The sequence below is a fragment of the Lithobates pipiens genome, unplaced genomic scaffold (assembly GCF_037356315.1).
Source record: "Lithobates pipiens isolate NorthernLeopardFrog02 unplaced genomic scaffold, aLitPip1_a1.2 Scaffold_166, whole genome shotgun sequence".
Lineage (NCBI taxonomy): Eukaryota > Metazoa > Chordata > Amphibia > Anura > Ranidae > Lithobates > Lithobates pipiens.
The window spans coordinates 877,851-902,529 of record NW_027507752.1 but is presented as its reverse complement, the minus strand read 5'-3'; the positions used below and the strand labels follow the sequence as shown (position 1 = coordinate 902,529).

Here is a 24,679-nt window from a genome sequence, read left to right as displayed (position 1 = left end):
TACATTTAAAGAGAAGTGTCCCCTGTGCTGGTGTCAGGTTGTTCTAATTGAAATCTGAACTCCTGTGCCCCCTCCTTACCCCCAAAATCATAATCTTCCAATGCCGTGTGTGGGTTAATAACAGCGCTGTACCAGTCACAGCACTTGTCTAAGCCCTTGTACACACGGTCAGACATTCCGATGGAGAATGTCCGATCGGACCGTGTTGTCGGATAATCCGACTGTGTGTGGGCTCCATCGGACTGTTTCCGTCGGAATATCTGACCGACAAAGTTTAAGAGCTGGGCTGAAAAACTTTCCGACAACGTGATCCCATTGGACTTTGTCCGATTGTGTGTAGAGAATTACGATCAAAGTGCCACGCATGCTCAGATCAAATTCCTAGACCAAAGCTATTGGCTACTAGCCTGAACGTAGTCCCGTCATAACTAAATAACGTCATCATGTTACGAACGATCGGATTTTCCGACAACTTTGTCCGACCGTTTGTATGCAACACCAGTTTTCGGACAAAATCCGACGGATTTTGTTGTCGGAATGTCCGACCCGTGTGTACAAGGGCTTAGAGTGCGGACTATGCCCTCCTTACTTGTCCTTCATTTATAGAAGTAGTTTTATCACTTCTATGAATGAAAAGGAATCTATGAATAGAAGACGGGTGGATGAATGAAAGGTCCATGTCCTCCAGCACTTTCATTCATGGAAGCTATAGTACAGCTTCTGTAAAATGGAGGATGGGGGCAGAAAGTGTGGATGTATTTGGCACTCTTGGCTCTGTGACTGGTCCAGCACTTGTTTTAACACTGCAGCATTAGAAGATTACAGCTGCAACAGAGGCTTTTTCAGATTACAACTAGGGCAGCCAGCACAGGGGACACTCCACGTTAATTGTAAGTACTGTCCCTTTGCCTAAACCTTAGGGCCAATTCACATGTGCATTTTGCTTTTTTGGCCCATGACATTTTTAGTTGCGCTTTGCACATGTTTTTAGTCCTGCTACCGTTGAGCTCTTTTATATGTTCCGATTTGATGAAGGCACAGCGAAGTCCCAAGTGCTGCATTCTCATCAAAAAGCCAAGTTTTAATAGAGTTCATGTGCTTAAAAACATGACACGCCAAAAACCCACCTTCTCTACGATCAGTAAAGCACACACTGCAATCGTTTCAACTCGAAAGATAGTATTGTGTCCAATCGAATTTCCACTCCAATGTACGTTTCTTTGCCAGATGGAGAAAATACATTGAATACACCTTTGACACCAAGGAGATCTCATCAATAATTTACCCATTTCGCTATACGGACTGGTATCTGAGACGCAATGTCACCAACTCCTTGGGAAAACTTAAACTACAGGAACATACCGACCCCCCCCCCCCCCGTTAGCTAGTAACATGAAGGCAACCACAACCAACTGGACCAACCAATCATGCATTACCCATTAATACGGGCAACTTTCTATGAGTATTATTACTATAGAACTGGCCCCAAGCACATAAAAGCACTTAAATTAGATTCCACTACAGTCAATTTAGCAAGCCTCCACTCCTACAGCAGGTATTTGGGATATATATGTGAATTATTGAAGCCTTTCCCCCCTTGGCTTTTTACTTCCCATGTCTTTTATGAGAATGTTTGTTTTTGTGTGTTTTTCGTTTTATTGCTTTACCGTCTAAACAGGACACTTGGAATGTCATCCAGAGACCAGGCAAACTAGTTCAAGCTTCCTTTCCCCCCCATCTCTCCCCTCCTTTTTCCCACATGCAAGTACTAACATGGATTTTTGTTCAACTCTATGTCAAATGGAGAATGTAAAGACATAGAAGGGGAATACACCCCCCTCTACATGGTTTTCCTTTATTTTGTTAAATATTCATGTCTTTCAAGGAATTCTGTAATATATTGTATAATGTTAAAAATCCAATAAAAATTTATTTAAAAAAAAAACATAACACGCCAAAAACGCATCACACACATGTGAACTGGCCCTTAGCCTTTTAAGCTTAAATAAAAATCAGCAGGTGTGCCGACCTGAGAACTCGGCATGCTGGTCCCACAACTGGAGACCCCGAGAAATAGAAGAAGCTGTTATGTCAATGAAAGGATATTTACAATGGGTTATAAGTTGGATAAAACTAAAACTGTCTCTATATTCATTTCAGGCTGCAAAGCGACAAAATGTGATTATTTTAAAAGGGGGTGATTCTTTTCTACACCCCACTGTATATAAAAATGTAACTACAAGTTGACTGACCCTTTAACTCCCGCACTACCAAATTTCAACTGTTATAAAATATGTCACATCACTGACATAGGTAGTACCAGGATGGACCAATTGAAGCAGAATCTTTTAGGGTTACTGCACTTTGCTTTTTTACAGATTTGCTATTATAGGACAAAGTGTAACAAGCTAAGCATGTGATAAAACCAACTCAACCAATTGAAGCCCTTGTACACACGGTTGGAGATTCCGACAGAATGTGTCCGATCGGAGCGTTTTGTCGGATATTCCGACTGTGTGTGTCCATCGGACTGTTTCCTTCTGACCAAATTTTCCAACTTACCGGAAATATTTTCCAACAAAATGCTCCGATCGGACATACTCCGATCATGTGTAGAGAATTCCGATCGGACCAAGTGCCACGCATGCCCAGATCAAATTCCTACACCAAAGCTATTGGCTACTATCCTGAACGTAGTCCCGTCGTAACGAAATAATGTCATCACGTTCTGAAAGATCGGATTTTCCGACAACTTCGTCCGACCCGTGTGTATGCAACAGTTTCGGACAAAATCCGACGGATTTGGTTGTCGGAATCTCTGACCGTGTGTACAAGGGCAAAGACAGAGCTTCTTATCTTACACCCAAATCATAAGCCCGCAACCAAAACCTCCTGGTCTCCACCAACCGTCTTTGGGCAGACTATCTCCCCAAAGACCAAAGCGAAGAGTCTCGGGGTTATTTTAGACGCACAAATGTCAATGGATGCACAAATAGGATCTGTAGTCAGTGGATCTCACCATCTGCTGCGCATGCTTCGCAGACTCATCCCTTTTATCCCAAAGAATGACAAAGCAGTGGTAGTTGGAACAATCATTAATTCACGACTGGACTACGCAAACTCGCTTTACATAGGATTACCACAATATCAACTTGTGCGATTACAACTGATCCAAAACACGGCGGCAAGGCTGATAACAGGGAAAAAACCCTGGGAATCCATCTCTCCTTCACTGAGGAGCTTACATTGGCTAACCGTAAAAAATCGGATCACGTTCAAGACCCTTTGCCTCACCCACAAATGCGTGCATAGAGAAGCTCCGCAATACCTAATGGAGAAAATAAATCATTACACACCAAACCGCAGTCTTCGATCAGCCAACAAAAACCTCCTCCTCGTGCCCAAAGCCCGGTATAAATCCAAGGGTGATCGGAGATTCGCTGTCCAAGGGCCTCGGCTATGGAATGCTCTACCAATCAACATCCGCCTGGAAGAAAATCACCTGGCTTTTAGGAAAAAACTCAAGACCTTCCTCTTTTAGCAGATGATCAAAGCTCGCCACAGCGCCTAGAGGCGATTCAGTTCGCATTGTGCGCTATACAAGTATTTCATTCATTCAAAAGAAAATCCGTAAGCAGTGGTCACCATCAGTAAAAATCACAATGATCAGCAGATCCAGACATTTAGGCTGCTAAAGTTATACGGCATGTAGCCTCCCATTTTCCTGTAAATAATGAGACTAATCTCAACACAGGTCTTCCCTTTAGGTCAGCTTGATTTTTTTTTTGGGGGGGGAGTCAAGATTTACATATCTAGTTCCACTGAATGTACTTTCTACTTATATATATTTTTTTATCACATGCTTTTTTTTAATACACTTTAAAGTCGAACTATAAGCAAACTTTTTTTTTTTTTTGGACAAAGTAAGAGTGGGTTATAACCCCAGTCAGATTTATCATTTGTCATCTGTGTCCCATTTCAGAGATTTCACTTAATTTCCTGTTCCATAGCCAAAAAGGAACTGAGAAGAAATCCTCACAAACTAAGAGAACTAGTGTCCCCCTATGTAGATTTTTGCTTCTATTAATTTTTTGGGGAAAAAAATAAACTAATTTGGGATTTTCTTTACTTTCACTTTCAATGATTCTGGTAAACAGGACTAATAGAGAGGGTAAATCTCCTTAACGGGGTATAGATAGCAATAAAAATGGACAGGGGTTCTAATCCCTCTCTACTTTATCCAAAGTTGTGCCTTTTTAATTCCAATTACTTTAAATCTGGAACATTTTCAACCAGAAAGCATTGAGCTCCTACACCACCGTGGCATCATCAATGTAATTAATCTGTGCCTGTACTTGAAGCCTATTTTTGGGTGCCTTTGCCCCGTCGGGCACATCACGTGCCTGTGACAGGTTCGTGTTTCCCAGCTCCCGTCCACTGCTCCGTGTCGGTGACGTGACTCTGCTGTTGCGCATGGGAATGACCACATTCTCCTGGAGGAAGTCATACTTGTCAAGTGGAGCATGCTCGATGTGGCAAAAAGTCTCATCTCCATCGCTCATGTAAGCAGCGTTGATGCAAACACCTTCGTCCTCGGGCAGGCTGTACAGATCAGCCGAGGTCGTCTGGGAAGATTTGTTTTGCACCACTTCCTGGGCCAGTGACTCTGGACACGGCTCCACTCGACAGAAACAATAGCGGGCAAACAAGCTGATGAAAAACATCTCCAATGTGATTGAGTAATTGTAGATGGCTGTGGAGATAGCACAAATACAGGTCATAGCTAGTAAGCATGTCTCGTTATCATAGCTACTAACTGCTAAATATACAGCTGAGTGACATATTTGAGAACTGTAAGCCCTTGTACACACGGTCGGAGATTCCGTCGGAATGTGTCCGATCGGAGCGTTTTGTCGGATATTCTGACTGTGTGTGGTCTGCATCGGACTGTTTCCGTCGGACCAAATTTTTAAACTTGCCGGAAATATTTTCCCACAAAATGCTCCGATCGGACATACTCTGATCATGTGTAGAGAATTTTGATCGGACAAAGTGCCACGCATGCTCAGATCAAATTCCTACACCAAAGCTATTGGCTACTAGCCTGAACGTAGTCCCGTCGTAACGAAATTATGTCATCACGTTCTGAAAGATCGGATTTTCCGACAACTTTGTCCAACTGTGTGTATGCAACAGTTTCGGACAAAATCCGACGGTCAAAAGCCGACGGATTTGGTTGTCGGAATCTCCGACCGTGTGTACAAGGGCTTACTTGGTTGGCCATGCATTATACAATTTTCTTTAGCTTTACCTTCAACTATGTAGTTGTTGGATTCAGTATAAACTCATGGATTACCAGTCCCAATGGTGCAATATCCTGGAGAACAGGACACCATCCCCTGGTTGGAATGCAACCAGTTAAACCTCTATTGTGATTATAGGCGCCCATCTATCTATGAGAGCTACTCTGCATAACAATGCTGACTCCGATCTGTCTGTGAGGATCAAAGACGAGCCTAACGGGCGGGAGGAGCACCGGAGATCGAATCCCAAGATGTGACCCCAGTCGGAGCAGTTGCAATTCATGGACAAACGCTGCCCCCCAGAGGCCAATTATGGCAGGACGGTCAGAGATATTTAGCCTGGGGGAGGAGACGCCCCAGAAACACTGATTCGTCCACATGCAAAGGGGGGTGGACAACGGGATGCAGTATGGGTGAGGTGTGTTTGTCAAAAGGGGATGTTTGAAAGAGAGCTTCCTCTTTTCTTCATCATGAGGACAGCCAGAGGATGTGCTAAGTATACTGCTTGTATTCAGGGGCGGACTGACAACTCATGGGGCCCCCGGGCAATAAGAGATTATGGGGCCCCCTGGCAATAGAAGATTATGGGGCCCCCGGGCAATAGAAGATTATGGGGCCCCCTGGCAATAGAAGATTATGGGGCCCCCGGGCAATAGGAGATTATGGGGCCCTCGGGCAATAGAAGATTATGGAGCCCCCGGGTAATAGGAGATTATGGGGCCACACAGTATACACATACAGTATACACACAGAATACACATACACACACTGAAAAGGTCCTGGAGAGGCGGGGCAGCTATAATTTTGGGATTTAAAAAAAATAACTGATTTTTACTGTGCCTGGTTTTATTGAGGCTGGCAACCCTGATGGGGCCCCCTAGTGGCATGGGGCCCTCGGGCAGTGCCCGAGTGCCCCAATGGTCAGTCCGCCCCTACTTGTATTGTATTCTGATTGTATGCTATGTACTCTTATAATTTCTAATAATACCTTATATAAGCTTTATTATTTCCTTGGGAAATAAATGAGATTTGATTGATCTTAGACCGTGTGTTTGGTTTCATAGCTAACTTTGTAGTATTGTGATATTAACAGTAGCAAGCGTTCAGAGTGTTAATAGACTAACTAATCTATAGGGACTAGACAAATTAATACATAGATGATATAATAATATTAGTTATTATTTATCGGTTACTTCAGTAGTACTAGGGTCTTCTTAATTGAATACAATTAAAAGGGTTGTTTAGTTTTGACCTCATATTATTTGGCAAATCTAAAGGAAAATTGTATAAGAAAGTTGAACATGTATGGCCAGACACTTTTTTTCCTGAGATTTACACAGCTAGGTTAGTGACTGTTACTACAGGTAAGTAATCCAGCTTGGTCACCTCCCTCCCACTAGTTTGGAGCCCTTTTTTTCTTGGTTACACGGCATTTTATTTAGCATAATGAGTTTTACTGTGAAGCACAACTGCATTCATGGGCTTTGCTTACTTTGCCTAAGTCTGACTCCTAAAACTTGAGATTCAGAGTCAAAAGTCACCCGAAATTCTGGCAACAGCTTGACCTGATTCACCAAGTTAAAAGTTAAACTTTTCCAGAAAATAACCCATATAGCCAAGTAGGCCACAGTAGATATTAAAGTGGTTATAACCCCCAAAAAAATAAAGAAGAAGAGAGATCTGGAGATCTGGTTCCTTACAGCGAGTTAGACAGTGCTTGTTCCTCTTTAAGCTGTAAAAAAAAAAACTGGTTGATCCTGCCTGTTCCTGTGTCCCCTTTAATGTGCTGACCACAGTAATCATGGCTGCTGATCCATGATTGCCATGATCTGTGTACGTGCCTCTGTCATCCCGCTGCTCTCCTCTCCCCCTCCCTCCCTGCCTGTCAGCTCCTGTGTGTGTGAGCCTCCCCTCCCCTCCTGCTGCTATTAATAGCTGGCAGTAAAGTCAAATAAAGATTACTGCCAGTCCCTCTCTTTTATGAAGCCATCCTACACTGTGTAAATGTTAGTGTAAAACGATGCCTCTGAATACCTTATCTCAATCTTTTATTTTCATATGACCTCCGGCTATCACTCTCCTCCTTCAATCTAAAGGCTACCCCCCCCACCCCCCCCCAGAAGCATGGCCTGGAAACTTCCAGATAGTAACCTCCACATCCTAGCTTGGACACTCCCAGCATTACAGAAGCAAAAAAACAATGTTTTTTTCCCTCATAGCAACAAGGCAGAACATGGAACGTAGTTAACTGAAAGTTTTTTGGTCAAGCTTTTGGGGGTGCCCAAATAGCCTACAAGTACGATAATAAAAATAATAAACATTTTACGAAGCTGCATAGTTTTTAATACCAAATGGGGCCCCTTGACTGCATGGACTATTTTCTGTAAATGGTGAACTTAGCCTTTAAGGGAATGTAGACAATTATGAGGCTCTATTATTCATAGTGGTTCTAAAGGTAAACGTTTTCTTTTGCCCTTTGGCTTCATTCCCATGAGGAGGATCGGCTGCCGCGGAATCCGCCTCTGTCCGCTAGCTCAGCGGGAGGTCTCTCCGGTGATCTCCGCTGAGCCGGCGGATGGCAGGTCCCTCTCTGCTCACTGGTTGCTATGGAGAGATCGGACGAAAATGGACAACATCATCAGATCTCACCCGACCTGTCAGGGATGGATGCGAACGTAGGGCCATCCATCTGATTTTAGCGGATCGGACCGGGTCAGATGTCAGCGGACATGTCACCGCTGACATCCGTCGCTCCATAGACTAACATGGAAGGTCCGTTCAGGTCCGCCGACAAAACTGACAGACGGACCTGAATGGTCTGACAGTGTGAAATGTACATTCTCTACATTAAGGTAAAAAACATTTAAATGGCAGCTTCATAGTTAGTAAGGTTGAATAAAGACACCAGTCCAACCTGAGTGAGTGTCTACAATTGTCCCTATCCCTGTACATTGCACACTCACATCGGTCCCTACCCTCAAGGAGCCCACAATCCAAGGTCCCCATTCATATACTAGGGCCAATTTTGGACAGAAGCCAAATAGCCTACCAGCATGTCTTTGGAATGTGGGAGGAAACCGGAGTACCTGGAGGAAACCCACGCAGCACAGGGAGAACATGCAAACTCCAGGCAGGTAGTGTCGTGGTTGGGATTCAAACCAGCGACCCTTCTTACTGCTAGGCGAGAGTGCTAACCACTACACCACTGTGCTGCCCTAGCTCCCCCCAGCCCCCCCAAACACTTATTCTCGACCCCGTGCCAAAGCCATCTGCTGCAGCTCTTCTCTCCTCTTCCTAGTCTTACTAGAGGATCTGATGGCAGTGGGAGCTATTGGCTGATGCTGCACTCAGATAAAACCAGTGAGCAGGGGGCAGGGCCAAACCATGCTGTGTGTCAATGGACACACACATCCCAGCCCAGGAACATATTTTCATGAGTGTCCCCATAGCATCTAGCTTGCTATAAGGGCACTCGCAGAAGAGGGGAGCAGGAGGGCCCCAGAAAGAAAGATCGGGGCCACCAAAACCATTGCACAGAGCAAGTTTTTTTGGGGGGGGGGTTAGAAAAAAAGGGTGGCTGGGTAGCAGAATTTGAAGTCAGACAGTTGGCAGGACATCAACTATCAAATTTCAGGTACCTCTGACCCTTGACTCTCTTTTACATACAGACACTTGGGCGGCACAGTGGTGTAGTGGTTAGCACTCTCACCTATCAGTAAAAAGGGTCGCTGGTTTGAATCCCAACCACGACACTACCTACCTGGAGTTTGCATGTTCTCCCTGTGCCTGCGTGGGTTTCCCCCAGGTACTCCAGTTTCCTCCCACACTCCAAAGACATGCTGGTAGGCTAATTGGCTTCTGTCCAAAATTGGCCCCTAGTATATGAATGGGGACCTTGGATTGTGGGCTCCTTAGGGTAGGGACTGATGTGTGTGTGCAATGTACAGGGATAGGGAGAATTGTAGACACCCAGTGGACTGGTGTCTTTATTCAACCTTACTAACTATGTAACTTGCTTTTTTTGGTTGCATGGCACAATGGAAAACTTTACATAATTGCATTGCAAGAAAAGATCGTAGGGTACAAAGCCAGCATTGCCAGCAATTTCCTTTGGCTACTCACTCTGTGATCGGGTCTCTACAGTCCAGGGTGGCACACAAGGGATGGCCCCTAAGGCACTCATAGTTTCCAGGATGCCATTTTGCAGACCACACAGAACCAGAACCAGCGTGATGCAGATAAATTTGGAGCGAGGACTGTAGCCTTCCAGGCCCTTCTTGGTAGCCTTGTAGAAGAGAAGGTAGCCGTAAAACGACAGGAATGTGGACAGGCCAATGATGACGTTGATATAAGAGTTTGGGTTGGTGTAATCAAGCTGATGAAAAAACAAAAACAAATCAATAAATGGCTTTATAAAATAAAATAAAAATAACCCTTTGATGTAAATTTGACCATATTTACTTTTGTTGTCACATATTTAGCTTACATTCTTATATAACAACGTATGTAGGATTACGTCCCCAAACTAATAAAGTGAGGCTGGTGTTTCAGTTTAAGTGCTTTATACTGTATGGCCACTGGAGGGCTCTGTTTCAAAGGGGTGAGGCCGGTGTCAGTACTTACATCTCCGTAGTCATATTTGTCGTCTGTCCATAAAATGAGGCCCACAAAGAACAAAAGCGTACGGACAACAGACAGCTGGTACACCGCAATATTCATCCACCTCAAATTGCTCCTGAGACACAGAAAGGCAAAGAGATCGTGTAAAGCCAGTATAGAAAACCGATAGAAAGTTTCCTACTTAGAACATGCAAAGTTAAATTTGTTAGGCCTGGAGGCATTTAATAAAAGTAGTGGGATGTGTACGAATCCAAGAAATGTTTATATTATAAAAGCGTTCATTTAATTTAATTTAAAAATATCATTGGTGATTGCAAAGTGTTATCAATTGCTTAAAGTTACCCTAACCTAGGTTGCTGCCCTTTAGACTGCCAATACTTAACTGCTCGAGAGCTTCTTTGGAGGCCAGTATCAAACCACCAACATGATGGTGGGACAAATGAATCCAGAAACCTCAGTGCAGCACTGGATGGAAGATGCAAGGGTCTGTCAGGAGTCCAGAAACTCATTGACCTTTTATAAACACACACACACTAATTACAAGCCAACAGATCACAGGTGAGGATGGTTACCTTTAATGGGCATTCAGACCCCTTAGACCCCTTTCACACCACACCGCCCATAGCGTGGGCGGTAAAACGCCGCTATTTTTAGCGGTGTTTTACCGCCGGATTTGCGGCGCATTTCAGCCGCTAGCGGGGAGCTTTTTCCCCCTGCTAGCGGCCGAGAAAGGGTTAAAACTGCCGGCAATACGCCGCAATAGCCGCGTTTTGCCGGCGGTATTACAGTGCTGCCCCATTGATTTCAATAGGGAGCAGCGGTGGAGGAGCGGTAAACACACCGCTCCTTCACCGCTCCAAAGAAGCTGCTGGCAGGACTTTTCCCTGACGTCCTGCCAGCGCACCGCTCCAGTGTGAAAGCCCTCGGGGATCACACTACAGACAATGGTGCAGCTTTTTTAGGGTGGATTGCAGACGCTATTTCTAACGCTATAGTGCCTGCAAAATGCCCTGGTGTGAAAGGGGTCTTACTGTCAACTTGTGTGCATGTTATCAGGCCAAAATCACCGGGGTATGTAAACTTTTGATCAGGGTCATTTGGGTAGTTTCTGTTGCCATTATGATTTAAAAAGAGTAAACGCAGTTGATTGATAACAAAATGGCTTCAGCCAAACACTAACCGTGAGTGAAAGAAATGTTTTTGTGTTCTCATTTTTGTTCTCTTAAAAATGGCCAAGAAATCATAAATTCTGTAAACTTATGAGCACAACTGTAAATGTCAGCTTTGCTTTAGCAGGTTCTGTACACAGTACAGATGTGCCACTTTACAAGCAGACTAAGGGGACCCCCCGGCACTATATTTAAAGTGGAAGTCCATGCAAAAACTAAAACCCCTGCATCTATAGCCACCAACATTCTAACACTAACCTATCTAGCCCTGTAAAGAAAAAAAAACACTATACATACCTTTTCTGCAGATGATCCCACCCGATCTCCAGCGGTGGAAGCTCTGTTCAGTACATGTCCGACAACGGCTGTGAAATGAATAGGGAATGAATGGGAAGTCACGTCAACCATAGAATTACTATGGGGCTTCCATTGATGGATGTATCCTCTGCACCCTCCCACACAGCGAAGCTGCAGATGACAGCTCAGCGTGGGATCTGAGCTTCCACCGCTGGAAATCAGGTTGGACGCCTGCAGAAAAAGTATGAATACTGATTTTCTTCTTTACAGGGCTAGTTAGCTTAGTGTTAGAATGTTGGTGAATAAAGATGCAGGGATTATAGATTTTGCATGGACTTCCACTTTAAATATAGTGCCGGGGGGTAGGGTTGCCACCTGTCCAGGATTCACCCGGACAGTTCGGGTTTGGGTTCATGTGTCCAGGTTTCAGACTGTCTGAAACCCGGACACATTATTTAGACTGGACTATGGCTTTTTAGCAGGATTGCTGGCAGTGGTTGTCTCAGCTGAGAGTGTCTGTTACACTCTTTCACAGCCCCTAAAGCCAGCAGTAACAAACCACCCCCCCCCAAACACATACAGATGGGAGAGGAGAGAGGGCTCGATCTGCACTTCTTCCACCCCACCCCTACCCCTCTGTGTCTGCCCACACTCCAATCCCCAGCGCTGTGCCTCAGAAAGGGAAAGTGGGAGCCGGAAATTTGATGTCCTGCAGCCTCAGATCCATCTGGTGCTTACTGCTAAGGGGTGAGTGGGCTCACCATCCATCCATCCCTGTCTGTGACTGAAGTCACCCCCCTTCTCTCTCTTGCCTCTGAGTAAGTACAGTAAGGCAAATCAGGGTTCTCAGAGAACCCCTTACATCAGAGTTCCCTTTTACACCAGCGGCCGTAGTGTTTCCCCTTACATCAGAGTCCTCTTCATACATCAGAGTTCTCAGTGTTCACCCTTAAATCAGGGTTCCCAGTGCATCCCTTATGTTAGAAGCCCCAGAGGTCTCCCTTACATCAGAGTCTGCAGAGTCCCCCCTTACAGTGAAAGGGAACTTTGCGAGCTCAGATGTAAAAAGGGGAACTCTGTGGACTCTGATGTAAAGGGGGAACTCTGTGGACTCTGATGTAAAGGGGGACTCTTGTTATTAACTTCATATGATTAGAAATGTTATTAAGTAGCAAAATATATGTATAGTTTATACAAAAAATTGCTGTGCACCACAAAAGTGTTCGGGTTTGACTTGTAGAAAAGGTGGCAACCCTACCGGGGGGTCCCCTTAGTCTGCTTGTAAAGTGGCGCATCTGTACTGTGTACAGAACCTGCTAAAGCAAAGCTGACATTTACAGTTGTGCTCATAAGTTTACAGAATTTATGATTTCTTGGCCATTTGTAAGAGAACATGAATGATAACACAAAAACATTTCTTTCACTCACGGTTAGTGTTTGGCTGAAGCCATTTTGTTAAACCGTTTTGTTTTTTGCTTAACCACTTGCTGGCCAGCCACAGCACATATACTGTGGCAAGTCAGCTCTATTTCCCAAAACGGCGTACCTATACGTTGTTTCATGTAATAGATACAGTGGGTGTGCGCGCGCCCGCGGGTCCGGCGGACTTGATGTCCGTGGGCAAACCGCGATCGCTCCACAGAGAGGCAGAACGGGGACAATATGGGGATCTGCTGTTCCAAGTAATCAGGAACAGCGATCTCTGTCTTGTCCCAGTGAGCCCATCCCCAACACAGTTAGAACACACCCAGGGAACACAGTTAACCCCTTGATCACCCCCTAGTGCTGAGCATGGAAGGTTTTTTAATGTAATGCAGGTAATAACCTGAGAGAGAAATCAATTTGGAGAACAACCCCTAGCATTTCTAGTTATGGCCATCTTGAGTAAGGGCAGATGAATCATGTACCAGTTACTTCCTGGAATCAAGCTGCCCTTAGCTCAGGCATGTTGGCAGAAGGCCCATCCAGATGAAATTAAAAAAAATGCCCATGAAGACTCTAGGGACGTATGACATCACTGAAACCAGGAAGCAACTGAAGGAATGTAATGTTAAAACAAGTACATATAAAACATACATTCCTATTTATTTAGCAGCATAAGGATTAAAATAGTTAATGTTGATTGAGAGAGTTTAAAGGGGTTGTAAAGGTTTGTTTTTTATTTTCTAAATAGGTTCCTTTAAGATAGTGCATTGTTGGCTCACTTACCTTTTCCTTCGATTTCCCATTTTTTCTCACTTCCTGTTTCTCCTCAGTAAACTTCACACCATCATCCGAGCCGTGTTTAGTCAGCCAGAACAGCTTACTGAGGAGGAACAGGAAGTTAGAAATTTAGACAAAGAAAACAAAGAAAAAAAACATTTAGAAGGGAAATAGAAGGAAAAGGTGAGTGAACCAACAATGCACTAACTTAAAGGAACCTATTTAGAAAATAAAAAACAAACCTTTACAACCCCTTTAAAGTCCATGTATTTTTGTGGGTAAAAACAGCATCCAATTTGCTTGCCTAATATTTATTTTGCATTCTAGAGAAAGCCCCGTTATCCTATCCCTGGGGTGTTGGTTTAGAGCAGGGGGTCTCCAAACTTTGTAAACAAAAGGACTAGCTTACTGTCCTTTAGACTTTAGGGGAGTCAGACTGTGGCCAGTAGAAGGAATAGTTTCCCATCTTTGGTGTCGGGGGAAGAATAGTGGCTCACCATTGATGTTAGGGGGAAGAATACTACCTAATATCAGTGGACCAAAGGGCTGGATAAAGGTAAGCAAAATGGCAGCAGTCTGGGGACCGCGGGTTTAGAGCATAGAGGGGCACCTGTTCACTTGGATGTTGGGAAAACAACAGCAGCAGCAGCATGGCGGAGGGTTGGGTGACACCGTCTGATGTCCCAGCACTTCCAGCATCTGGCCTTTACCGCCAAAATAATCTGTGATCAATTCCAGGAACTTCCACAGCGTTATGGAGTGATATCTGAGGATGAACAGAACAGAATGACAAAAGATGAGAAAGAGATATTACGGAAAAACGATCTGCGAGTAATCCCCCATTCACACCGCTGCGACTTGTCATGCGATTTGACAGTTCCAAATCACATGACAAGTCACACCCCATTGCCGGCAATGAAACTGTTCACATCGCCGTGACCTGTGATGATATCATGATAAAGGTTCCTGCGCTACTTTTTACCGATATCATTGCGACTTGCATAGACTTCTGTTAAATGAAGTCGCAATGAAATCCGCAATACAAACAGCACTGATGTAGCGCGATTTCAAAGCCGCACCGGTGTGAACGGGGCGGGGGGGGGGTTAAAGAGTACAAAATGACGGTGCCACATGACAGTAGGTAAAGTGGATGTAAACCCTTACAAACCACTTTGACCTACAGGTAAGCCTAGATTAAGGCTTACCTGTAGGTCCAAGAAATATTTCCTAAACCTACGCGGTTTAGGAGATTTTTGGCAAAAGACAGGCACCGCTGTCTACGGCGCATGCGCCGTAGACAGCGGCGCGCAGGCGCACTGAGCATGCCGCTGTTAACGGCGACATGCCGTGAGTGGCGGCTCCCGTGCCCATGCGCGGGAGTGACGTCATTGCGGCTCCGTCGAATGACGGAGCAGCGAGACCCACCGAGAAGATGGATGCGCCGGACTACAGGGGACAGCGGTGACTTCGCTGGCTCCTGTGTCAGGTAAGTGACACATAATGGACTACTATACGATGCGATGCGATGCGATGCATAGTAGTCCATTATGCTTTACCTTTGCAGGGAATCAAAGAGGAAATAACACCCATCAGGGTTTACTTCCTCTTTAACAATGTATACAAAATTGGGGAAGGGAGGGTGGGAGCTGCAAACTGACGCTCCTCAAAGCTGGGCGTTCTGAGGCGGCCGTGGCAGCGGGAGAGCAGTGCTATTTATAAGCTCTCGCTGCCACAGCCCACCTGAATTCGCCAATAGGAGTGCTATTGCTGTGCAGGTTCTCCTCTGCTGTTGCCAACAGAAACCTGGACAGAGAGGGCAGAGCGCCCTTTGTACTGTCCCATGGCGCCCCCGCTGATTGCTAGGGGCACCGCCATTCTGATTGCAGCTGTCATACTTTTCCTGAGCTAAAAATATGATTGTTACTTAAAATGCAATTGTCTTCCTAATGCTGCGTACACACGGGCGGATTGTATGGCATACTTAGTCCGTCGAAACACATTTCAGCGGACAGTCCGCTCGTGTGTGGGCTTCAGAGGACTTTTTCAGCGTGCAGTCTGGCGTACTAAGTATTTCGGATTTTTCGAAATTCTGTCCGTCATACTTTGGTTTCAGCGGACAATACGGTCGTCAGTAGGCTAGTTCGACGGACTAAGAATGGCGCATGCCCAGAAAGGATTTACACGGCGGAAGGTTGCATTGCAGTGTATTGGACTTCCTATTTCTAGTCCCGTCGTACGTGCCGTACACGTCATCGCGCAAGCTTTCGACGGACTGTTTGTGCATCCGTGTGTGGTCAAGTCCGTTCAGTGGAAAGTATGACGGACTGTCCGTCGGATTGTATGACGAACTAAGTACGCCATACAGTCCGCCCGTGTGTACGCGGCTTAACTGACATTTTCTATAGAGCAGCCATAATGTTTGCTGTAGAGATTTATATCACTGTCTGGTTTGGAGCTACAAGTTGCTGGCAGGATATCCTGAGACTTGTAGTGCTGGTGCCTGGGCATTGTGTTGCACATTTGCATTGGCACATATTAGGCTTAATGTACACGGCACATTTTACAACCTCTCCTGAACGATTTAACTTGACAGATAGGACCCAACATTTAATAACATTCGTTTTGCCAAGTTCACGTGCCGCGTTTCTGTTTAGAAGCGTTTTTTTTTTTTCCCCAACTAGTCAAAAATGAAAAACACCTTTAACCACTTCAGCCCCAGAGGATTTTACCCTCTTCCTTACCAGACCACTTTTTGCGATTCGGCACTGCGTCGCTTTAACTGACAATTGCGCGGTCGTGCGACGTGGCACCCAAACAAAATTGACGTCCTTTTTTTCCCACAAATAGAGCTTTATTTTGGTGGTATTTGATCACCCCTGCGGTTTTTATTTTTTGTGCTATAAACAAAAAAAGAGCGACAATTTTGAAAAACAATATTTTTTACATTTTGCTATAATAAATATCCAATTAAAAAAAAAACAAAAAAAAACAAATTTTTTCCTCAGTTTAGGCGCGATACGTATTCTTCTACATATTTTTGGTAAAAAAAAAAAATCGCAATTAGAGATTAATGATTGGTTATAGCATCTACAAAATAGGGGATAGATTGATGGCTTTTTTTTTTTATTAGTAATGGCGGCAATCTGCTTTTTTTTTCGTGACTGCGACATTATGGCGGACACATCAGACACTTTTGACACATTTTTGGGACCATTCACCATTCACATTTACACAGCGATCGTGCTATAAAATTGCACTGATTACTGTGTAAATGTGACTGGCAGGGAAGGGATTAACACCAGGGGGGTGCTGCAGGGGTTAATATGTTCCCTATGGGAGTGATTCTAACTGTGGGGGGAGGGGACTGATCGGTGTTCCTCTGTACTGGGAACACACCATCGGTCTCCTCTCCACTGACAGGACGTGGATCTGTGTGTTTATATACACAGCTGTGTTCCCGGGAAATTGCGGGTGCCCAGCGGACATCGCGGCCGCCGGACACACGCACCGGGTCCAGAGCAATGCCGCGGGTGTGCGCACGCGCCCCCTAGGCGGCCGGGAATCTGAGGACGTCATATGACGCCCACCCATGATGAGAGATCCCATCTGTGGGTGTCATATGACGATAGGTTGGGGCTGAAGTGGTTAAACGAAATGCAGATAAACGTGAGTTACCAGGCGTTACAGGCGTTTGGCGTTTCAAATGTCTCTGAACACTGAATGCATTTTTTTTTTGCTTTCAAAAAAATGCTTTTAAACTCAACTGCCTAGAAACCAGGACTATACACAGCCCATGTGTACATGTACTGATATGATAACATAGAGGTGAGTTCAGGGGCAGCTGAAAAAAACGCCCAACTGCTTCTAAACGTCCGTTTACCATCAGCAGTGTACAGGAAGCCTCAGACAATAATATATTTCATGTATCGCACATCGGGACTCACATGGAAGCAACAAAGTTGCAGATGCCAGAGGAGCGAGGGATGAACATTCCAATGATGGAGGAGATGCAGAATACCTGGCAGGGGAGTACAGCAAGAAATATAGGTTAATGGAATATGTAGGAGGCCGCTATTATATACATTTTGACCTTACAGAGATTTGTATTACTTGGGCCTCATGCACACAAGAACATTCTTCCCTGGGCCCAGAATACACGAAACAGAAGTACCGGTCGGTACACTATCCAGCCGCAGCAGCTGTCAGCCTCTCACAAGTGAGGTCACATCTCTCCACTCCGCTTTATTGTGCTGGCTGTGGATGTTTACATAAGAGGCATTTATATATTTGTAAATTCTGAGGATACTTTTTACTGTTTTTATCCTATTAATGTCTTTTAGAGTCACCAATAAATATTACACTATGGTCAGTATCTTTTTATTGTTGGTGATTAGGGCTTAAAGTGGTTGTAAAGTCAATTTTGGGACTTTTACCTACAGGAAAGCCTATAATAAGGCCTCATGCACACGGACGTTTTTACAGCCGCTTTTTTGAGCGTTTTTTGCAGCTTAAAAACGCCTGTCCATGTTAGTCTATGGCTTCATGCCCACCTAGGCGTTTTTGAGCTGCAAATGGCATAGGCGTTTTTAAGCTGTAAAAAAAACCCAGGACCAGTGCGTTCCCTGCCGCGGAGCTAGAGCTGTAAAAACGCGAATTGCGGGAAAACGTGCAAAAACGCGCACAAACGCGCAACATATTTTCTTTGTTTTCTGAGTGCTATAGCCAAGAGATGTGTTTCTTCAAAAACGCTACTTAACGCTAACGCTAAAAAACGCGCAAAAACGCCAATGCAAAGCGCGGTAAAAATCGAGTTTTTAACGCCGATTTTTCCAGGCGTCGGAGCTAGCTTTGCAGCCAGTTTTTTAAAACGTCCGTGTGCATGAGCACTAAGGCTTAACTGTAGGTAAAAAAAATATCTCATAAACCTGTACGGTTTAGGCGATATTCCCCTCGCAATGCGCCGCTGACTGCAGCGGCGCATGTGCACATGGGGATTCTCAGCTGAAAGTCCGGCAGACGCCGGACACTGCCGGGAAGAAATCTCCCGTGCGCATGCGCGGGAGTGACAATATCACAGGCTCCAGCCACTCACAGCGCCAGAGCCGCGATACCTGGAAGAAACGCAGAGGGAACATGTCAGCTCCCTCGGCGCGGACCGGGCCAGATGTCGGGGCCTCGTTCTAAGGTAAGTATTTGCTGCATACTAGCTCCATATGCCTTTTCCTTTGCAGGTGAGTAAAATAAAATAAAAAATTCAGAGGGTATACAACCACTTTAATGTGAACACCATTGAGACGGATTTCTGACATACACTATATTTTCAAAAGTATTGTGGCACCTGCCTTCACACGCCCATGAACTTTAATGGCATCCCAGACTTTGTCCCTAGCGTTCAGTATTGAGTTGGCCCGCCCTTTGCAGCTATAATAGCTTCAACTCTTCAACTCATAGGCCCAAGTCTCTGCAGGGGTCCCCAAGGGGAGGGGAGGCTCTTTGGGGACCCTGATTTTAAAGTGGTTTTAAACCCTCCCCCACAACTTTGTCCCATGTAAATCAGCATAAAAAAAACCCTAATGAACACGGCTTGTATATATTTTCTTACTTGCTTAGTATTGTTGTAATCCTTGTTGTTCTGTAGAATGAAGTCACTGAGCATGCCCAGATCTCCCCTGATTTACGGCACACTCTCTATGTCTTATCTCTCTGTTATCAGGACTTCCTACAGCACAACACTGAACTCTGCTAATCACTCAGAGCTTCCTCCTACACACCATGTGACCTCACATACAGTCTAAACTTGGCCATTACTGCAGTCTTATCAGCTGAAGCTGATCAGTCTGACAAAGGGAAACATTAGACATCGGCACAAGTAAATACTATGAAATAAAACAAGTAAGCTATGAACAGGGAAGCAGGGTTGCCATAGAAATGTTGGATTGAGAAGGAGGCTTGGTTAACAGTACAGGAAGTGCTCAATGTAAGGGCGGAAATACACTCCACTGTGGACTCAGAAAACAATACTTAAGATGGCGCTGCCTAACCCCTGGAAACAAGTTTTTTAAAGTTTCTTTAAACAGTAAGTAATATGCGATTTGGGCTGATTACAGTGGCTATAGTCTGATAATGACTTATTATAATGGACTAAATGAAAAGAAGCATCAGAGTGGGAGAGTTTACTTCCTCTTTAAGAGGGAGGCTCTCTGGGGACCCTGATGTAAGGGGGGGCTCTCTGGGGACCCTGATGCTAGTAGAGGGCTCTCTGGGGACCCTGATGTAAGGGGGGCTCTCTGGGAACCCTGATGCTAGTGGAGGGCTCTCTGGGGACCCTGATGTAAGGGGGGCTCTCTGGGGACCTTGATACTAATAGAGGGCTCTCTGGGGACCCTGATGTAAGGGGGCTCTCTGGGAACCCTGATGCTAGTAGAGGGCTCTCTGGGGACCCTGATGTAAGGGCGGCCCTCTGGGGACCCTGATGCTAGTAGAGGGCTCTCTGGGGACCCTGATGTAAGGGGGCTCTCTGGGAACCCTGATGCTAGTGGAGGGCTCTCTGGGGACCTTAATCTAAGGGGGGCTCTCTGGGAACCCTGATGCTAGTGGAGGGCTCTCTGGGTACCCTGATGTAAGGGGGGGCTCTCTGGGGACCCTGATGTAAGGGGGGACTCTCTGAGGACCCTGATGTAAGGGGGCTTTATGGGGACCCTGATTTAAGTGGTGGGCTCTCTGGGGATATATACACACACACACACATGTATATTACTGTATATACATGTGTATGCCTGCCCAAGCATATGACTTTCTTTACTATGCTGCTATGGGCTCTAGCCCCAGATCATTTGAAAACCCAGCAATGCCCCAGGTGGGAGGCATACTGCATCTGTGTCCATACGTATCGCCTAACATTATGTCATGCCAAGAAGGAATGACCACACAAGCAGGTCCTATGTTGATGACTTTCTTCACATGCGTACAATCTGAAATCCCTAACATGTATTACCGCAGGCAGGAAAATATTTAAACACCATGCTGCTCTCTGAACATCCCCTGTAGGTCAATTGCTGATTAGAGCCACAAATGCTCAGAGGGTCCCCCCTCATATCTTGGTGCCTTGGCATGACAATAATTGCTATGTTAAATACAGCCTTGAATTTTAGAGCCATAGAAAGCCCAGGTAAAGTTTACTTTTTCTGAAGAAAGAGTGATGTGGTCAATGTAAATTAAATTAATCTGGTCTCTTCTTAAAGTGGTTGTAAACCCTTACATTAACATAACATAAGTTGTGCCTGTTTATCCACATCCATCTTTCCCTTACATCCATTCAAAGTGCACAGTGCAAAGTTTACACAGGAATTCTCAGTTCTAAAAGGCAGGGGGAGGAGAGCTAAAGTTACACTCAGTGAGGAGAGCTCTGAAAGCTGATTGGATGGAAGGGACATACCCACACAGCACACAGGAACAGAGCTGAGGCTGTCAATCACAGGCTGTGCCCTCCCCTTTCACCATTTTTCTCTTGGTGTCAGGAAAACTTGTCAGAAGCGACTCATGCTTATAGCAGAGAAACAAAGCAGCAGAGAGAAATGACACTTAGTACTCTGGATTGAGTCAAGTACATACTATAGAAGGATATGCTTTGTTCTTATTTCATGTCTGAGGTTTACAATCACTTTACGCTTTATTGCTGATAGAGCTTCTATGTGTTATTCTTACTGGGTATACTCCCAGGATCCAGAGGTAAAGGCAAGTCCTACGTGAGCTTTGGATGTTCCTCAGGAAAAATCCCATTTCCTCTAGAAATAAGGCCAACTGGACCACTCCAACCACCACGGGAACAAGGAATATCCAGAGATCCTTCTTTATTACTGGAAAGACATGAATAAATCACATTGCCAAGAACACATTATGCTGACAGTTAGAGGCACACCATTTACACAAACGAGGTGCTTACAATGGTCAACTTTTTTCATTTACGTAAAAACTTTATCCCCCCCAAAGAAATCGTCGCTGTCAATGCCTAAAAAGCGTTAGCTGAAGTTTGTCTATAGTTTATTAGTCAAGTCTATCTAAATCTAATAGTCTAAAACTACCCTCTCCTTAGGACTGACAATGTTTTTGTCCAAAGGTGTCCCTGTTGCTCCTCCATCCAGAATGGAGCCACCATAAGGCTCGGTTCACAGTGCAGCGATGTGGGAACCCTGCAAATCCACATCCACCGAGTTCCCACATTGCATGTCTCCCGGCGGCAGTTCACACTGCCGTATGCGAACTGCTGTGAGCGTCAATTAAAAGTTAGACCCCTTTCACACTGGGGCGTTTTTCAGGTGCTTTTGGGCAAAAAAATAGCACCTGTAAAATGGCTCCTCTGCAGTCCCAGTGTGAAAGCCCGAGTGCTTTCACATTGGGGCGTTGCACTGGCAGGACATTAAAAAAAAGTCCTGCTAGTAGCATCTTTGGGGGCGGTGAAGGGGCGGTGAAGGGGCGGTGAAGGAGCAGTGTATACACCACTCCTGCTCATTGAAATGAATGAGCGCCGCTGCCGAAGCGCCCGCAAAGAATTCGGCAGAGGTTTAACCACTTCCCGACCGGCGCACGCCGATGTACGTTGGCAGAATGACATGGGCAGGCAAATGGGCGTACCTGTATGTCCCTTTAAATTTGCCGCCCTGCCATCACGAGCACGGCGCCGGCGGCGCGGTTGTGTGCCAGTCGGGACCCCCGTGAGTCCGGTCGCAGGTCCCGCAGACTCGATCACTGCGGGCATACCCACGACCGTCTCACGGGGCGGCTCAACTAGGAGATGCCGTTGTAAACAGTATCTCCCCATTCTGCCTAGCAACAAGTGACGCTGATCTCTGCTCCATGTGATTGGAGCAGAGATCAGTGTTCACTAAAAGAAAGCCCAGCCCCCAACAGTTAGTAACACGCCCCTAGGAACACTTAACCCCTACACTGCCACCCACTGGTTAACCCCTTCACTGCCAGTAGTCACAATAAAAATCGCTGATCGCCGCCATTACTAGTAAAAAAAAAAATATTAATAAAAACGCCATAAAACTATCCCCTATTTTGTAAACGCTATATCTTTTGCACAAACCAATCAATAATCGCTTATTGTGATTTTTTTTAACCAAAAATATGTAGAAGAATACGTATCGGCCTAAACTGAGGGAAAAAATATTTTTTTATATATTTTTGGGGGATATTTATTATAACAAAAAGTAAAACATAATGCGTTTTTTTCAAAAATTGTCGCTCTATTTTTGTTTTTAGCGCAAAAAATAAAAAACGCAGGGGTGATCAAATACCACCAAAAGAAAGCTCTATTTGTGGGAAAAAAAGGACGTCAATTTTGTTTGGGAGCCACGTCGCATGACCGTGCAGTTGTCAGTTAAAGTGACGCAGTGCCGAATCGCAAAAAGTGGTCTGGTCTTAAGCCAGCAAAATGGTCCGGGGCTGAAAGTGGTTAAAGCGGGGTTTAAATGCGCCCTGCTAGCGGCCAAATAGCGCTGCTAAAATTATGATAAATCGCCGCTAAAACTAGCAGCATTTTACCGTCAACGCCTGCCCGCCCCAGTGTGAAAGCAGCCTAAATGACACCTCCAAATCAGTTTGAATAAAGGGTCCTGTGCGAGTTTGGTCCGAATGCAATGCAAATTCAGACGTCCAATCTGTATGAGTTCGCATGACACAGACATCGCCTGTGATTTTCACCGCAGTGCAGTACGAATCGCATCTGATGTGGGACATCGCTGCAGTGGGAACCGGCCCTAAGAAAGAAAGTGTGTTACTGCCCAGATCACCAGGTGAAAATAAAGGGGGGAAAAGCATAAGAAAAATAATGCAGCCGCTACATTTAAAGATTAGTAAACTGTAATATATGAAATGTTTGTTTCTGGGTTTAAAACAACTTTATGTCAACTTCTTTGTAATCCACTGCAGCCAGGATTCAGAGAGAACCTCACAGATCTTCACCTGTCTTAGAAGTCTGTGGGGTTTATTTACTAAAGGAAAATCCACTTTGCACTAAAAGTGCACTTGGAAGTGAAGTCTCTGTAGATCCGAGGGGGACATGCAAGGAAAATAAAAAACAGCATTTTAGCTTGCACATGATTGGATGATAAAATCAGCAGAGCTTCCCGGCATTTCAGATCTACAGCGACTGCACTTCCAAGTGCACTTGCAGTGCAAAGTGGATTTGCCGTTCGTAAATACCCCCCATTGTGTGGTTGGGTATACAGGATGCAGAAAGCAGAGATAGAGGCACAGGCAGGAAACTGAAGAACTGATTCAAAACTGTTATAATATTTACTCAAGAAGGACAACAGAGATGGCCGTAATAATCATAAAAGGAGGACGAGCCGGTTACCTTTTACTGTTACCTTTTACTGTTACCTTTGTGTTTTTCCTATAATGGTCAGTTACTGAAACATTGTTGCAATGGGGGAGATTTACTACAACTGGTGCACACAGAATGTAGTTCACCTGTCCATAGTAACCAATCAGCTTCAAAGTTTTATTGTCAAAGTTTAATTGAACAAGTTGACATTAGACGCTGATTGGTTACTGTGTACAGCTGCGTCAGATTCTGTATGCACCCGTTTTAGTAAATCCCCCCCAAAGTGTATATAGCGCACATATATACTGTATATGCAATAATATGTTACCTTGAAGGAATTCCGATGAAAGGGGGAAACTCCCCCCTTCAAGGGAGCAGTTGGATGGCTTCATCATGGCCGTTTTTTGCTTCTGTATTCCCGTGTTATGTTCCTCTGTCTTCCATTTTTACTGGGCCGGCCCTCTCTGGCTTCTGAGACATCCACCTTATTCTTGGATCATCAGCGCTCCTGAAGAGGATGCTCCCAGCTTGGGAGCATTAATCATTAATAGAGCCAGGTGCTAGCGTCCAGGTAACTGACTGAAGTCCACAGGTAACATCTACCTGGAAATGGGAAGAATGCCGCACCCCCTTCCCTCCGATCATCATCATATCACTTCATTGCAGATGCCAGAATCTTGGTTTGTGAATTGTGGAGATTAAAGGACAACTCCTGCAAAACAGCTAAATATACAAGGGCCAAATTTGCCATTAGGCAC

General features: G+C 45.1%; 1 protein-coding gene across 2 annotated transcripts; it reads right to left on the bottom strand.

The window, feature by feature from the left end:
• Nucleotides 1-1,810: 1,810 nt before the first annotated feature.
• LOC143986502 (organic solute transporter subunit alpha-like) lies at nucleotides 1,811-24,472 on the bottom strand. Of its 2 annotated transcripts, XM_077484848.1 has the most exons (7): nucleotides 24,250-24,471; nucleotides 21,296-21,447; nucleotides 17,536-17,609; nucleotides 14,202-14,357; nucleotides 9,927-10,038; nucleotides 9,426-9,678; nucleotides 1,811-4,753 (listed from the first exon to the last, which is right to left on the bottom strand). In XM_077484848.1, exons 1-7 carry the CDS (start codon nucleotides 24,314-24,316, stop codon nucleotides 4,311-4,313), a joined length of 1,257 nt encoding a protein of 418 aa, XP_077340974.1. In that variant the 5' UTR covers nucleotides 24,317-24,471; the 3' UTR covers nucleotides 1,811-4,310. The 2 variants fall into 2 exon arrangements, with proteins under 2 accessions (XP_077340974.1, XP_077340975.1); XM_077484849.1 differs by lacking the exon at nucleotides 14,202-14,357 and having other exon boundaries at nucleotides 24,250-24,472.
• Between the last annotated feature and the right edge of the window lie 207 nt (nucleotides 24,473-24,679).

Excerpts from the sequence above, each read along its gene's own strand:
- LOC143986502 (XM_077484848.1), bottom strand. The coding sequence starts at position 24,316 with ATGATGAAGCCATCCAACTGCTCCCTTGAAGGGGGGAGTTTCCCCCTT. Across the intron at positions 21,448-24,249 it reads TTCATCGGAATTCCTTCAAG|TAATAAAGAAGGATCTCTGG; the intron begins GTAACATATTAT and ends ATGTCTTTCCAG. Across the intron at positions 14,358-17,535 it reads TGCAACTTTGTTGCTTCCAT|ATATCACTCCATAACGCTGT; the intron begins GTGAGTCCCGAT and ends GTTCATCCTCAG.